Source organism: Lachancea lanzarotensis, scaffold LALA0S12 (genome assembly GCF_000938715.1).
Source record: "Lachancea lanzarotensis genome assembly LALA0, scaffold LALA0S12, whole genome shotgun sequence".
In the NCBI taxonomy this organism is placed as follows: Eukaryota; Fungi; Ascomycota; class Saccharomycetes; order Saccharomycetales; family Saccharomycetaceae; genus Lachancea; species Lachancea lanzarotensis.
This window is the reverse complement of record NW_019212890.1, coordinates 17,779-34,751: the sequence shown is the minus strand read 5'-3', so window position 1 is coordinate 34,751 and position 16,973 is coordinate 17,779. Positions and strand designations below refer to the sequence as shown.

General features: G+C 42.6%; 6 protein-coding genes across 6 annotated transcripts; 3 read left to right on the top strand and 3 right to left on the bottom strand.

Moving 5' to 3' along the window:
- Positions 1-1,535: 1,535 nt before the first annotated feature.
- On the top strand, positions 1,536-2,294 carry FZF1 (LALA0S12e00320g1_1; the record flags this gene model as incomplete). The annotated part of the gene is made up of 1 exon (XM_022774043.1): positions 1,536-2,294. One exon carries the CDS (start codon positions 1,536-1,538, stop codon positions 2,292-2,294), a length of 759 nt encoding a protein of 252 aa, XP_022630711.1.
- Positions 2,295-2,980: 686 nt separating this feature from the next.
- Positions 2,981-4,279, top strand: LALA0_S12e00298g (LALA0S12e00298g1_1; the record flags this gene model as incomplete). Its single annotated transcript, XM_022774032.1, has 1 exon — positions 2,981-4,279. The coding sequence occupies one exon, from the start codon at positions 2,981-2,983 to the stop codon at positions 4,277-4,279; it is 1,299 nt and encodes a 432-aa protein (XP_022630710.1).
- Positions 4,280-4,821: 542 nt separating this feature from the next.
- On the bottom strand, positions 4,822-5,745 carry LALA0_S12e00276g (LALA0S12e00276g1_1; the record flags this gene model as incomplete). Its single annotated transcript, XM_022774021.1, has 1 exon — positions 4,822-5,745. The coding sequence occupies one exon, from the start codon at positions 5,743-5,745 to the stop codon at positions 4,822-4,824; it is 924 nt and encodes a 307-aa protein (XP_022630709.1).
- Positions 5,746-8,700: 2,955 nt separating this feature from the next.
- LALA0_S12e00254g (LALA0S12e00254g1_1) lies at positions 8,701-9,711 on the bottom strand (the record flags this gene model as incomplete). Its single annotated transcript, XM_022774010.1, has 1 exon — positions 8,701-9,711. One exon carries the CDS (start codon positions 9,709-9,711, stop codon positions 8,701-8,703), a length of 1,011 nt encoding a protein of 336 aa, XP_022630708.1.
- Positions 9,712-11,945: 2,234 nt separating this feature from the next.
- On the top strand, positions 11,946-13,697 carry LALA0_S12e00232g (LALA0S12e00232g1_1; the record flags this gene model as incomplete). Its single annotated transcript, XM_022773999.1, has 1 exon — positions 11,946-13,697. The coding sequence occupies one exon, from the start codon at positions 11,946-11,948 to the stop codon at positions 13,695-13,697; it is 1,752 nt and encodes a 583-aa protein (XP_022630707.1).
- Positions 13,698-14,886: 1,189 nt separating this feature from the next.
- LALA0_S12e00210g (LALA0S12e00210g1_1) lies at positions 14,887-16,617 on the bottom strand (the record flags this gene model as incomplete). The annotated part of the gene is made up of 1 exon (XM_022773988.1): positions 14,887-16,617. The coding sequence occupies one exon, from the start codon at positions 16,615-16,617 to the stop codon at positions 14,887-14,889; it is 1,731 nt and encodes a 576-aa protein (XP_022630706.1).
- Between the last annotated feature and the right edge of the window lie 356 nt (positions 16,618-16,973).

Genomic DNA, 16,973 nt, shown 5'->3' with positions numbered 1-16,973 from the left:
AGTAAGCCATGTTGACGACAACAGAACCGAACAGTCAGGAAGTGCGGAATGATACGAGGAACTTCAAGTTCACACCCATCGGATATTGCCGCACGTAAGAGGGGTGTGGCACCACTTTCATCCTGCGGGATTGGCCATCGTTGCTGTCGAACTCTGGTTGCCAAAGCGCGCAAAGAACGACGTTGCAAAAAAAAAACCTGTTCAACCTCGAGGGTATACGGGTGCAGTATCAACGATCATATGCTCGAGTATCGTGTTCCTTTTTTGTGAGAAAGTTGGGACGAAAACGACTCTGAGGATATGGAGGGACCACCACAAGTTTCAGCCCACGAATGCGGAAAGACTTGTGGTCCAAAAAAGTTATGGGTTTGGAGTACAGGGAGCTAAGGTACACAAGCATTTAGTAGTGTAGTGCTCCAGTCAGTTTTCATATATTGCCGATTTCTTCATATGAACATGATGACTTCCCAATCGGAACTCGAGCTTCTTAGCCACATATCTCTTTGATCTCGACATTTGATACGATCAGCATTCCATTAACTTTGGCCTGAAGTTTCGCGGCGGATTGGCATTGTAATTATGCTTAGTGGAACACACACAGCTTCATATGAGGCAAGCCAGTGCGAGTCTTTGAAGGCCTCCCAAAATCAATTTTACTACCGCTTCCAAATGGTCTACATTTAAAGTGCTTTCGAAAAATTCAGCGTCTTTTAACCACTAAGGGAGCTGCTTGCTATACTTGCCCCACCAGGGCCGTTGAAACATTATCTTTGCACCTAACGGTTTTAGATACATTGTTAGAGAAAGTACGTTTGACGCACTGTTGAACTACCAATCCGCAGGAACACACTTTGTAGTTAAATTGCACCTCTTGTGAGAACTAAGACACTCGGTGTTCGACAAAACTCTTGAAACTGTTCGCTCACAGCATTAAAGAACCATCGCCGGTCAATAAGCAACAAGCGTATTAACGTACTGTCCTAGTGTAAATTTCATCTTAACTCAAGTATATTGTACGGCGCGCAATTACCAATTGCTGATATTTCAAGTCAGATAGTTCTTCAAGGGTGTCTATTATTCGTCAGTCGAAACGTATCAGAGTGGTTGTGGATCCCACTTGTGTCGAACCCCATAGGTGGATACTTTATACCTTTAAAACTCTTCCAGGTTTGTTCGAATTTCTCAATGCCAATCACGAGATGAGGATTTTAAAATCCATATATAGAAGAAAGTATGGTAAGCAAATTCATGCTTACAACACTTAATCTGACTTAATCGTAGTGTTAATCAGCGAGACCCTTAATGATAGCGATTTGAGCCGAATTTTGTATAGCTTAAATTGTCGAAAAAGATTATGTGAAGTGTCCCAATCAAATCGACGTTAGCACAATCAATACACATCACCTAAACCAACGACCCCAAGCTACCCTCGACGCTTCGATCGAATATTCTTGCTAAACTCTATTCCTATTTGGAGACTCGTTTGTTCAAATAAAACTATCATCCTAACCCACGCTTTACAAAAACATTCACAGATGAAAAAGAATAATGCTAGGAAATATGAATGTCCCATCCCGAAGTGTGGTAAAAGCTACGGCAAACCATCCCTTTTGAGGGAACATGTAAGATCACACAACAACGAACGACCATACGCGTGCCCTGAGCCTAACTGTACTAAAAGTTTCTTGAGAATATGCCATTTGAATGTGCATAAGTGGTCTCACTCCAGCATCAAACCACTTACATGCCACCACTGCTTCAAAGGATTCACTACAAAACAACAATTGTCACGACACGAAAAGACACATACGAAAGACCGCATCCTCTCCCACGAGTTGTCAACTTCAGACAAGATAGAACCTTTGCACATACGCACTTCTTCCGATACTGGTGGTAGTGAAACACCCTTCAATTGTGCTTATGAGAATTGTAACGATAGCTTCACAAGTGGATGGATGTTAATGGATCATTTACTCGAAAAACATCTCACAAGTGTAATTGATCCAGAATTCGCCGACTCAGAACCACTTTGGTTGTCGAGTACCACTAAGCCTGAAATCAGCAGCGAAGAACTGGAAGCACATCTAAAGAGATACGAAATTGCCTTAAGCAAGGATCGTAAGGAAGAAGCGGAATTGTGGGACATGCTTCGTTGTAGGCATCATGAATGTTCTGGCTGGTCCGCAAGCTCAAGTTCCGCTTTAATAGCGCACTACGAAGAGAGGCACGATATTGTACCGGTTTCTTTATTACAATATGGTTTTCAAGATAGTTACTGGTTTCCAAAAGAGTGATGAGCATCTTTAGTTAAGAGATGGAGGTGGAGAGCAGGTCCAAATAGTATCAGATAACAACTTACTGTCAGTTCTTAACAGACGCCATCTTACTAACTTCTAATAAAAAGTTGCGAGCCTTATGTATCTGGCCAGTACTCTGAGCATTGCCAAAACCGTTGACTTGTATTGCCGGGTGCATCACAGACGGATGACACCGCAATCCCAATCAAACTTGAACCGGCATAAATTGTAACAATACACTATTAGACAAGTTTCTCTGCAACCCCTCGTCTCCAACGGATTTCCGTTTATTTGGTACCTTCGCGGTGAACGAGAGGATGCGAATTTCCTCTCTTTCTGTTGTGTAAAGAATTCAAAAGGAAAAATAGTTCATTAGTCTTTTAATTGTATGGAATCCTATCAAAGTTGGGAAATCCTATCAAAGGTAAGAAATCCTATCAAAAATCTAAACAAAAACATGGATCAGCAATGAATAGCTAGCCGCACCTAAAATCATGCTTGTTATTCTACATGAAGGTGTATATAACCAAGATTCTCAGCTAATAGATGTACCAAAAAATGATGTTTTCGCTCACCTCAAATCTGCAATCTAGTCAGTTCAAAGACTGAAGTGGAACCAGCTCTTAAGGCAACAGAACTTCTAGGATAGAATTTCAATTCATTACATCATACTCTTGAGTTAAATGAACGGTCGCGTATCGAAGCTCAATCGGACTTTGATCGATGATTTCGGTCCATTCTGGTTTGTAACTGTTATGGGGACGGGAATCTCAGCGGACATCCTACATTCATTTCCATATGGTACACGATGGATACGAATCTGCTCTTATATCATGTTTGCCATCGCTTGTATTCTCTTCGTGACTTTGCTATTGTTCTGCATACTTAGTATGGCCTTGACCGCACGAGAGCGGTCATTACGCTACTTCCCAAAAATTTATCTGTTCGATCACAATCATAATGTATTTTGGGGGGCTTTTTCAATGGGGATGGTCACAATCACAAATTATATCTTTCTACTGGCGGAAAACGAGTTCCTTGGCAAACCAGTTGCCGACCGAATGATAAAATTGGTTTATGCTTTATGGTGGTTGAACGTGCTGCTGTCACTTGTTTCTGCTTGGGGCCTTTCATTTTGCATTTGGCTCAAGCATAGTCAATACTGGAAAGTAGATTCGAGTCCGTCTTGCACGAAGACTATGCAACAGAACCTTCAAAGCGTGTTACTATTACCTGTCATTCCATTATTTGTGATATCGTCCAGCAGTGGTATTTTTACAATGTCTACTAGATTTGGCCAAGTGATGAGCCGCGACATTCAGCTCGTAACGTTGGTCGTAACATCTCTAATTTGGTTTAATGCCTTCCTGTTTTCCTCGTTCATCATGGGCACATACGTTTGGAATTTATATGTGAACAAAATCCCACCAGTGAACATGGTGTTCACAATGTTTCTGATAATTGGTCCGATGGGACAAGGCTCTTATGGAATTCTGTTATTAACTGACAACGTTAAAAAATATATTGAGCAATACTACCAAACAACACCGAGTGTCGGTGATGTACACTTTGTCAAAATTGCAGTCCAGTGTTCTGTCAAAGTTTGCGGTTTCCTTCTAGGCTTATTGCTCATTGCGAATGGAATTTTTTACACCATACTGTCAAGTAGCGCCATCGTTTTCTACCTCCATACGCTGAGGGCAAACCACACTGGTTTCAAGATTTGCAATTTTCATAAGGGTTGGTGGGCAATGACCTTTCCATTGGGAACAATGGCTCTAGGAACAAAAGAGCTATATTACCAGTACAATCCATATGTGCCGTTGTCGTGTATAAGAGTTGTCAGCGCTACTTATTCTGTCTTGTGCGTCGGTACCACTGTCGTCTGCATTATAGGCTGCATCAGGATGTATTACGTTCCAGTCAAGAAATTTATGAAGCACAGTTCAAAGGACAACGAATTGAGGCACAGCACCATATAGTTGATGTAGATACAGTAGATAATGTTCCAATAAATTAACGTTCAGCAGCATAAATGAAGCGAGTGAGAATGCTACCTGCAACGCGGCACAGCACCCAAATTAGTCCGACAAGTCAGGCACATGGTATTACTCTCATTAGGTTCAGTTTTCTAACGTTGATATGTACCTTCGTGACATCTTAAAAAAAAGTTGATTGGGACTAAACCCGAAATAGCTGACACATAATAATACCAGGCATTTGCATATCTCATTTATTACAGTTAGCCCATACTTTAAATCGTCACTGGCTGAATTTCATAAACCACTCCATAACTTCTTGAAATCAAACGAACACCAAATTGTATAACATCAGGCCGAAATATTTCTATTTTTTATTGATCGCTAGCCGCTTTGCTTTGTCTTATAGTAGACGTCAGAAACACTTTTAGCATGACAATTACCGGTAAAGCACATAATCGACCTCTGATCAAATAACCAGCAGAGCCTACATCTTCATAAAGTCATAATAAAATTTAAGTAGCTATCAACATATCATGAAAGCATCAATAACTTGATGCATTGTACGTGTGGTTAGAAGGAGTAACTTCAATAATCGCCGGTCCGTATAGGATGTTCGAATCTGTCAAGTTACTTGAATTGCCTCCGGTAAGGAACACGTAAGATTGTCCAGATATTTGTTGTGGCACAGTTGCGCTTACTGAATTTCCAGAAGCTCTTCCAGTGACTGAAATGATTTGCAGTCCACTCACGAAAGTAACGTATATCTGGGTCGAATTTGACAGAGAGCCTTGACTGGCTAATGTTATACTTGAGTTTACGGAAAGCGGCGAGCTTTGCGTTAAATTCAAACCTGGATAGGTGTGGAAAGGTAACTTTGCATTACTTGAAGGGCAACTTTGAATGAATTTGGAAGCTATCGAGTAGATTGCATTTCCGCTCAGTGGTGTCGCAAAAGGATTTGCCATTGGAATTTCACCGATAGCATTGCGTGCGGCAGCTTCATGTATAGCTTCTGTACTCATGATCGCTGCTGCTGCGGTGAGATATTGTTTAGATGAAAGCAAAGGTGCGGCGCCAAGGTACGCCGAGGTACCAACACCCTCAAAGGTGGCCAGGCTTGCGACAAAATCGGCTGGGGTAGTGAAAGGAAGATTGTAAGTGCATGCTTGAACAGGATTTGCACCAGCTGCCCTTATAGTCTGTTCGAGAAATACCATATGCTCTTCTTCATCGTGGACAATGTATTGTAACTGTGTATAGAAATTCGAGCTAAAATTAGCGCCTGCAAAATCGTTAGCAGACCATTTGGAAAGCGCTTGTTTGTAAAAGGCATTCTCCAGGTGCTCAAGGGTGAGAGCAAACTGTAAAATATCAATATCAGTATTATCCCTCTTGAAGAGAGGTGATGAACTAGCCCAAGCAAATAGGGACAGCAAATTCAAACTTAAACGAACGAAGCTGTACATCGTGGTCTCACTTGATTGAAGGATAGCGATTATGCTTATTTTAAAGAGAAAAAGCAAGCTTCCAAACTTTCCATCATGAAGTCCGAACACCGGAGAATTTCTCTGGGTATTTAAGGATTTTTCTCGATGTAAGAACAGCTTTAATGTCCTCCTGATGTCAGCAATTTTTGCAACGGGCTGCACCGCTGCTTCAAACTTGATAAAGTAGGCTCAAGCGCGAAGCAAGGTCAATGGCTGTTACCACTATGCAAATGTGGACGTAGGGAAGACCAAACGTCCACCAGACGGAAGTCTGGAACTATCACTGCGACTATAAAATATTATTATCCACTTCGCTTGCAACATTAAGGGAGAAGAAAGTTGGATCCGAGACTTTTCAGCTTTCTTCCAACCTCGATGGTGTATAGGTTTGCACACTCCATGTTTGTGAACTTGAAGACAGCCGTGGCGGGAACCTTGACCATTTTGCATTTTACGACATAACCAGAAAGAGTAATTCGGTTTGACATGAAGAGTTCTAGGCGCTTGATGCAATTTTAAAGGGAAAGCGAGTATAGCCCAATGCTTCAGAGTGTCGCCAAATGCCATTTCTAATATTCGATTTCCAAATTTTGCGGTCATTGCGAAGCATACTGCCATTAAATAAGAAGGCTTACTAGCCAAGTTGTGTGCCAAAGGTTTTTACTAAATTACGGACTGAATGCAAGTCATCGACATGCCTAACCTAAAATGTGAGGTTTAGTTTTGGAAACTAAATAATACTCCTTTGGTCATTCTTCATCTTTGTTCCCATATATGTCAGCTAAGCTTGCCAACGATGTTGCCCATGGGTCCATCTTTCGATCAGGACACCTCCGCCATGCTAGACTAGGAGCGCAGAGAAGCGATGAGTACATAGTCACCAGTACTCTTAGCCACCAAACGAGATGACCTAATTTAAATTGGCGTATCGCGGCTAGAATCTTTCAACAGGAGTTATATCAAGTGGAATTCATACTTTCTTGGCAAAGAATAAATGACACACCAAGAATTAACGATACCGAAAAGTTACCGAGTCAAATCAGAATCAAAGCCTGGCGAATGCGATAAATAAGGAACACTTGTAGAATCATCCTGATGAAACTAAGTGGTTTTCATCTCCAAGGTTATTATTCAAAAAGCACCATAAGTGCTGTTCTGTTTCAATTGCATATGATAAGGTAGAATGCCACGGTAGAAAAAACTGACTGTTGTAACTGAATAGTAGTATGCCTGCTGTCTATTTCTCTCTTGTTGAAAAAAGGTTTCATCCGAAAACTAAATGGTCTAATAACTCTTGACTTTAGTCCTTAAAAGAAGATCAGTGAAGAATCTCCGGAGCTTTTTCCCGCAATTACTCTGTCCAATTGAGATAGTTTTCTTAAGATATGGTATTAGCTAGTTCTTTTTCATTAATGCAGAGTTCACTTTAATAGCTGCGATGACATCGATATTGAAGAAGTTTCTGGGAGATACATTTTAGATAAATTCCATTCATTGGAAGAAAGCCTATGTTTGCTAAATGGTTTCTACTCGAAGCTAGTCCGCAAAGCTTCTCGTACTCAATCTTGTGCTGGACAAGTGAAGAGACGTTAATATGATGAGACAAATAATCTCTACAATTAGTTAACATGACGAGAGAGTATCTCAACAAATTGCTTACACGAATCGAAGAGGCAGCTCTTGTATGTGGTGAAAAGACGGTGCCAATTATTTTGCTGCGCGCATAAGTGCATGAAAGAACGCCGAGCTTTTGGTACTGTACCAGTTTTGAGTAAATTCCCTCAGAAAAGTATCCAAATGAACAGATTTCAAAGATGAAAGGTCGAATTCAATTGAACCTAACTAAACCCGGGCCATCAATCAATATGCTGACAGTTTTATAATTTAGTTCTTGGTTTCTGCACCAGAAACAAACAGACCTAACAATCACCCGGCAATAACTAAATCCTCTCGAAAGAGACTAGCAAAAAGTTTTGTGACTTCTAAAGGAATGATAGATGGATACCTCAACGGACTCAGTTAGAGACACGTCTTTCCACCATTTTTTGTGAATATTACTGGTCGAGCAGGTGCTAATTTTTCCATCAGAACGGTTCATGAGTTTTCTTTTGAGGTAAACCGAACTGCTTAGCTGCTAGTTAGTTTCCACCCAGATCGAAAACAAAATGATCGACAAAGCAAGTCTATCATTCAAATTTTGACGAGATGTCTCTCATAAACGAAGAATAAGCTCGAGGTGTTATGATTTTCTGTATTGAAGCTGGAAAAGCACTTCTGAAATCAGCCTTTCCATGAATTATTCTCATAAAGCATCTATCCGGAGGTAATTACAGATAAACTTCCGAAAAGCTCAACCATTGCAATTCCAAAACCGTTCCTTCAGCCTCATTAGTTGAAGCTCAACGTAGGCCGGGGAAAACGAATCGCATAAACAAGATTCCGACGTCAAACGTGCGTTCCAAACAGTGAGTAATGAGAATATCTAAAGTTCTGGAAGAATGGGAGGGCCCGACGTCAAACGTGCGTTCCAAACAGTGAGTAATGAGAATATCTAAAGTTCTGGAAGAATGGGAGGGCTCGAATGCCAGTAGCCAATTATTTCATTAGTGTGTCTTTGAGTTAGAACATCTTCCCTAATGTGCCGTTGTGCCAACCAGCCCCCGTCGAAACCGTTAATCCGACCGTAATTGTTCATATGCCGAACCGCTTCTATATGGCGTAATAAGAACCATTTTGTTGGATAGGTATCTCTTCGATCTCTACTTTTTCAAACAAGGTTTAGTTATCAATTCGAGAGCACAATTAAAATATATTACCACAGTTCGCCAAGAAGAGCTTCTTGTAGCTTCTCGTTTTTTACCTTGCACTCTTCTCAAGCTGACCATTTATGGGAACAAACTTTAGACTTTTAGTTGTCACGATCAATCATCAATCTCATCCGGAAAACTTGCCTCTGTCACTATAGGCCTTTGCAGCCAAATACACTTCACGAATTTCCTTGGGGCCAGTTCTACAACAACCGCCGATCATGGTACACTGTTGGTCTAAAAGCTGATAAGCCATGTCTTCCCAGCTTCTCTGATCTTCTGCGTGAAGACCTTTGCTCCATGAGTGAGTGTCTCCATGATAAATCTCTCCAGAATTCGGATAGACTCCCTTGAAGCTGAAACGCCTGTCTACATTGAGACTGTCAAGACAATTGTTTAGAGAGCACATAATCTTAGTGCAGTGAGCGAACTCAACACAATTGATAGAGAAGAAAAGAAAATTCGGGGGAAAGAAGGGCGCCGCTTTTTCAATGGTGAGACAAATGTCCTGTAGGGAAGTCCCGTCCCTCAAATTGCCGTTTGCGTCCGTGGTGATGCTAATGAAATATGGCTTTGAGGAACAAAGATGTGCAAACGCAGGGCTCAACAGAGCCTCAAACTCATTTATGTTTGGAACGGTTTCAATGCCAATCAAGTCTATACGCGGTGACCGTGCGAAAGTTTTCACCTGCGGCCTGTAATATTCAATGAAATCTATCTTGTCTTTGCCATAATCGCCAGAATACTCAGACCCGTTTGACAAATACGTAGCATAGGGACCCACGCTTCCCACCAAATATTCATCGGAGCTTGTACACTCGCGGTCAGTAAATTCAATTATGGACTCCAGAAAAGCCACATACTCTTCTTCAGTGTTAATCAATCCTCCTGCATTTTTTTTCACAGAGCTGTAAGATGACTGGTAGGTAATTGTCATCAGAGTGTTACTGCCTGCCCTTACGAAATCTTGATACATTTCCTTAATAACCTTCAATTCTTTTTCATCTTTGGTGAGGAATGGAAGTGTTGACCATAGTGGATGAGAGATGCATATGCCCCTGTTTTCTAACTCAGTTCCTTGTCCGCCATCCAAGAGTAAAATACCTTCTTTCAAAAATTTCTCGAGCGGCAGCCTCATACCGGAAGAGAACGTTCTAGTTTCGTGATTTGAGCTTTCCTTTCGAGACAACTTTTTACTGATGTCAATGCAATTGGGGTCAAGTTGAACTTCCAGTGTGTTGATGCTGGCTTTCTCTGCTACGTTGAAAAGATCTGCTGAAAGACAAGAAATCGTTAGCCTATCTGTTCACAGGAGTTGTGGACCGCTACGGGAAGCCACGCAGGTGGGCGTAGAAAGTGCTTAGTTGATTTACATGTGAAATTCACATGTGGCTTCTGCTGAGATCATGAACAAGACGTCAAATCTCAGCCAGACTGGATACTTCGTCAGCAGCTTCGACAATTCAAAGAGGGAGGCCTAATTCTCACCTTCTGTGTGAGAGCAGAGGTTGCCGAGCCAAATTTTTGAGATTGAAAAAATGTCCAGGAAATTGGGTAGGAATCGTACTTTCTTATTAAATATCTAGTACAGTGAGTCTGAGTTATTGATGGAAGTTTGAGTAGATCGGCTCCGTCTCTCGTAGTAAGATCAGAACGCTGATACACTGATAATGATACTAGATATTGTTGAATTGACGTCGAACTGCCCGCATGATGCTGCCTAATTGCGCAGGGGCACGCTAGTACACAACTTGTCAGGATAGCCGAACTTAAGTAAAATCAAAAAGAAGATTTCCACCCACGGTCAGAGGCTGGAAATCAGCCAAAGATGTTCAGCGACAGTGATACTTGGCGCTACATGTCCATTCTAATTTCCTGATTAAGTTTAGGCCACATCTTCAAATTGTCTGTGAAGTGAATGCTTTTATCAAAAAACCAATATTTCCTCTTGAGCGAGAGAAGTCATGGAATGATGTACAGCATCGTCTCGCAAACAGTAGTCTACTTACGTCACCATGGAGAGCAGACCTGTGGTGACCAATTACTCAGATTCGCATAGACATATGCTATGAAAGGGCAACTCAGGCTTTAAGAACCCGCCATCGTTCAATAAGTTGATTCACATACCGCCAAGGTCATCCAGATCTTCTAAAGCCTTTATCGTATTTATTTTATGTCAAACTTGGTAAATGTGATGTCCAAAAAAAAGCGTCTGTTCAGCCGGGATAAGATAACAAGCCACACAGACATACCGCTTTTGGTAAGCGATGGGACTCATAAGAAAACTGCACGAAGCTCCAGTTATCTGTGTCAAATGCCATCAAAGTTCAATTTTTTTAATCTAAGGTTATCTGTTCATGATGGTTATAAGTATAAATACTTCAAGCACATGAAAATTCAAAATGGATGCTATGTGACGCTAGACTTCATTTGATAGCAAGAAAGGTAGTAGATTTCGTAATGAGATTACAGATAAATGGTTCCGATTATTGAAACAGGAATCAGTTCTACAGTAGACTTCAAGTGAGCTTACGCTCCACTTTTTATGCCTCTAGCAATTTACCACTACATGCTGACGTTTGAAGAATCGCCATCGGCTTTCCTCACGTGCAGAAAGATACCACAGGTTCGAATTGGTGTACTTCCGATGATTACATTGCATGCACTCGGTTAAGTGAACTCTTCATCATTTACTTCATTGCGGTAACCGTGTATTCCATTCATGTTAGCCTAGTAAATCCTCAGTCAAGTTCGGCGAAAAACAATGAAATTCTCTTAAAGGCGGTATTACCTGCGGTCAAGCGGCGTACCGTTAGTACAAAATACCAGATGGTATTATGATTAAACCATCGTCAAACAAATGTCACATATTTACAAGTGACTTTGCCAAGAACCATTTTCATATGAAATTTTGGAATTCTCGTTGAAAGTTGACTTGCGTATGATTTAATCCGCATTTAGCCGTAAGTTTTTTTGGTTCACGGCATTGAGTTAAAGACGAAATCGAAACCGCTTTTCAATGGCTACTTGTCTGCCAACCCAAACACACACATATATTCAGGTGATATCGTTTCTGGTTGATGATTCAAAGTCCATGCTTAGATCTAGACTAAACCTTGAATCGTCACTAGCGTCAAGGCCCAGCGTGGCTATCAATTTCAGCCAACGTTTTCGTAACTGATGCGATCATTAAACCGTGGCTCACGGTGGCTTTCACATGCCGCCATTCTAACAAAGAGGCACTACAATTACAACTGAAAAGGTCTTGGCTTACTAGAAGGTCGCTCTATATAAATGTTTTGACAATAACCTCTAGTTTTTTGCCACAAGTCGCGCCTTCTAAAGACCAGACCAGGAATTCAAATATAGGAGATGGACAAGGACAGTAAGAATGTCGATGTTCTGTCGGAACCTTTCGAAATTGTAGACATACAAGAATCTAATAGGCCCGCTGATTCTTTGGTTCATCGTTTTGCATCTTCATTCAAAAAACAGGAAAACGTGGAGCTCGAAGATGTGAATTTGACGCAAATGAACAAGGAACAGCGCCAAAACTACAACTTGGCGCACCAGTCCCTTCATAAGACACTTTCAGAAAGACACTTGACAATGATCGCCATTGGAGGCACTTTGGGAACTGGACTTTTCATAGGAATTGGGTACTCACTAGCTTCAGGACCAGGGTCTTTGCTTCTTGGGTTTTCGATTGTGGGACTCATGATGTTTTGCGTTGTTCAGAGCGCAGCAGAAATGGCCTGCCAGTACCCGGTAGCTGGGTCTTTTGCCATGCATGTCTCCCGGTTTGTTGAGCCTTCGTTGGGTTTTGCGGTTGCGACCAGTTACGTTCTGCTGTGGCTGGTTTCTTTGCCTTCCGAGCTTATAGGGTGTGCAATGACTATACGTTATTGGAATAATTCCGTAAACCCTGCGGTTTGGGTCGCCATCTTCTATGTGCTAATTATGTTTCTCAACTTGTTTGGGGCCCGAGGGTTTGGCGAAACGGAATTTTGGCTGTCACTATTCAAAGTGCTTGCCGTGATTATATTTATCATCATCGGAATAGTGCTGATTTGCGGAGGTGGGCCTCATTCAGATGGATACATAGGCGCAAGATATTGGCACAATCCAGGCTCCTTTGCCAAGCCTGTTTTCAAAGGCATTTGCAGTACTTTTGTGTCCGCCGCTTATTCGTTTAGCGGCACAGAGCTAGTGGTCCTTACAGCTTCAGAATCCAGAAACGTGGAGTCAGTTTCGCGTGCAGCTAAAGGAACTTTCTGGAGAATAACCATATTTTACATCGTGACTGTTGTCGTTATTGGATGTCTAGTTCCTTATACTAACGAAAATCTTCTCGGAGGAAGTAATGGCGAGGATGTATCTGCTTCGCCGTTTGTAATTGCCCTAAAAAATCAAGGGTCTATGGGCAAGAGTGTATCGAACTTCATGAACTTGGTGATTTTAATCTCAGTATTTTCTGTTTGCAATTCTTCCGTTTATGCTTCTTCTCGGATTATTCAGGCTTTGGGCGCTTGTGGGCAACTGCCACGCGCATGTGCATATGTTGATAAGAAGGGCAGGCCCTTGGTTGGTATCGCTGTCTGTGGCGCTTTTGGATTATTAGGATTTATTGCCTCCTCTGAAAGCCAAGACAAGGTATTCACCTGGCTCTTTGCCTTATGTTCTATCGCGATCTTTTTCACTTGGCTTTGCATCAGTGCTGCGCACGTACGCTATAGAATGGCGTTGCGTGCGCATGGTAGAAGTACTTCTGAAATTGTCAACAAGTCTCTCTTCGGAATTTATGGCGCCATTTTAGGTGTTGTTTTGAATGCGCTTTTGATTATTGGTGAAATATACGTCTCCATTTTTCCGCTGGGCAAAAAGCCTTCTGCTGAAAACTTTTTTGAGAACTGTTTGAGCATCCCTATTATAATGGCGGTTTATCTTGTTCATAAGGTATTTTTCAACAAGGAAAAGCGGCTTATGATTCCCTTGGATCAAGTTGATCTTGACATCGGTCGAAGAATGGAGCGCAACGAATTACTCGAAGAAGAGTACCACGAGGCCGAAAGCGGCCATACGAAGGTACCTCTTCACCGTAAGTTGTATCGAGTTTTCTGTTGAGCTCGGCTTTGAACTGTCACCGAAGTTTTGGCAGAATCCGTTACTGATTGTCTCAAACACCTGGAGTAGGGCATGAACCTCAGCTCATCAAGATTCAATACAGTCACTGAATTTACTACCAAAACCTACGGTGTGACCACGGTCATGTCTTGCAATGTGGAAAGATGGTAGAATTAGTAAGTTTTTACTGCTACGCGTGGACGAATGAGTGTTGAGTTCACCATAATATAGAATACAACATAATATAGCAGCACTACTGAATGGCTGCACCTACAGGGCTAAATTCAACTAATCTAACTAAAATTCAATCACCTAATAATCAGACCTTGTAACGCTTAGACGAGTGGTGCAAGAGTAGCGCTGATGGTTGCTAGATAGTTCTCCTCAAGTAACACCAAGACACCCCTCAGACGCTTTAGAAACAGACCGAATCACGCTGCGTATAACGAAAAATACGGCAAAATGTCCTAGTTCTACACATAACTAGTCTCTGCGACAATTGAACATCACAGTTTTCAACATTTTATCTGGGGGGAGGAGATAATGGAGGCGCATCGATTTCATACAGGCTACTGGTAGTGCCTGATCAGGCATCTCAACTGTGACGGTCCGCATACGTTTGCAGGTGTAAGATGTCTCAAAAGAATTCAAGGCGCTGTCATGGCATTAAGCTATTTGGCAGTTAATAATCAACATTGCAGGATGGTCTTGCAAGCAATACTCGAAAATCTGGAAAATCTTATGGCCTTCGCTGTTTAATGCAGTTTGGATGTGAGAGTGCTTGAGAGAAAGCTTGCGATATAATCGCTTTTACAGAAAAGGTTGTGATTATGAACTGAATTACACTGATTGGCACGTCCGGTGTTCGCATTATGCAATCCTTATACATCCCCCTCCAAAATAGTTACATTGGCTATGATGCATAGAGGGCCTTGATACATGTTCATAATTCGATTAAGAAGCGATTGAACTGAAAACATCTTCGCTGCAATCTGTGTCATGGAAAACATAACATTTTCTAGAATGGCTTCGAGAGTAATTTCCTTTTGAATTGTCAAACAACACTGTGCTAGCCCAAGTTGCTACTCTCAGGCTCATACAAGCGTAGGTCGTTTTTGCTAGTAGCCTCAATAAAAAGAATATGTTATATAGAACTAAATTCACACACTCCAAGAAAGCGGTAAGATACTCACAAGATCAGTAGTGCAGCGGCCGCCAAGAAAGAAGCCTTCGAAACGACAACTTTGCCCCCAAAATTTCCCGTGTATGATGCGAGAGAGTACGAGGAACCAGTAGCTGAGGTCGAAGAAATCATATTCGCAGAACTAGATTCAGTCTGAGTGGCTGGCACGCCAGCATTATTCGCTGTACCTGCTGAAGTTCCTTTTAAGCCGGTAGATAGAGCGGACGGCATGGCGGTCTCCATCGTAGAGACTGACGAAGTAGTTGAGACCTCATTTTTGGTACTAGCCGGACCGTTGGTTAGCCAGCTCGAAAATTCTGCCCGATACGAGCTCATACCAGCGATATCAGTGGGCAAAAATGGCTTGCCACTCAATGGGCAGTAAATTGTATACTTTGTGGTAATATCGTTAACGGTAATAACGCCAGTTGTGACTGCACTTTCTGAGCATTTGTTATCTGCACAGGACGTCACAGTGACCACGGTAGTCGATAACGGATTCTCCTCAGTAACAGTAGTCGCTTGCGCGCCGAGAAAATTAGTCCAGGAACGAGAATTAGTGCCGATTTTAGAAGCAAACTCAGACTGAATTGAACTCGCTCTACTCTCAATGAAAGCAGGAATTAGAGAGGCAGGGGGCAAAGCTGAGTATGATGCTGGTGTGGTTGCTGAGCCATGAGATACACCAGACTTTGTAACTGAAACTGAGGGTGGGCTCGAAGAAGGAACAGATGCTGAAGCAGATCCTGGGGCAGATCCTGAAAGGACCTGACTGCTGTTGAAATAGCCCACTGACTGGAAAGATGCTATGGGAGAAGCAGCAGCAGAGGCCGAAAACGGGGCTGATGCTGATGCGGACGCTGAAGACATTGGGACTGGAGCTGGATTTGAGCCGGAAGATCCAGAGCCACTTGCGGGGCTCGAAGATGAAGCTGCGGCTGGTGCAGCCGCTGAAGATCCTGGAGCTGAAGCTGAATTAGAGCCGGAGGATCCCGAGCCAGAAGACCCGGAGCCAGAAGAACCAGAACTAGAACCAGAAGGTCCTGAGGCAGAGGCAGAAGCTGAGCCAGAGCCAGAAGAGCCAGAGCCAGAAGATCCTGAACCAGAGCCAGAAGATCCTGAACCACTTGCGGGGCTCGAAGATGATGCTGCGGCTGGTGGGGCCGCCGAAGATCCCGGAGCTGAAGCTGAATTAGAGCCGGAGGATCCCGAGCCAGAAGATCCTGAGCCAGAGGCAGAGCCAGAGCCGGAGGATCCCGAGCCAGAAGAACCAGAGCCAGAAGAACCAGAACTAGAACCAGAAAAGCCTGATCCAGAGCCAGAGCCAGAGCCAGAGCCAGAGCTTGAAGAATCCGAACCACATATACTTGAATCGCATGCGGCGTTGATGACACTGCACGCATGCGCTATGTCAGTAAATTCAAAGGCGAAAACCTGGACGTCGGCATTTGCCAAATCCACACCTGCTGTCTGTTTGGGAACACCATCGACATTCTGTGCGACATAGTAGTTGTATCCTGAGATCCCCGAAAACTGTTCCAGCTCTGCTATCAACAGCTGTTCTTGGCTTTCATAATATGTCAAAACCACTTCATTTCCGTATTCACTAACGCAGGCCATTCCTTTACCAAAATGTGCGGCCAAGGTCTCAAGACTTGAAGCCCATATGGGTAAGTTCTCTGTCGCATAAAATGTGAAAATAAGATCTAAATAATATAGCGGACCAGGATCAGGCATTTTTGGAATGATTCGTTATGGTTTTCGAACAAATGGAATTTAATCAAACGCAAGTAATCAGCGGATTCTCGGCTTCCCACCAGACCGCTTTCACCAATACTTATACTCGACTTTCCAAAATGCGATTCTCGCCCGGACAATCAGAACTAGGAAAAATTTCCGTTTGCCTTGTTTGTACTTTCAAGTTATTTCCGCATCTCATGCGCCAAGAAGTCGGAGAACCTTACAAGTCGTTGCTGTTAGAAACAAAGGGATTGCTCTATAAGTTCAGCAGGGTGTAAATGTTGAATATTCGACTAGGCTCGAAATGCGATTGAATGATGCATTGCCAGCACAACATTGCCCGGTGCGATACT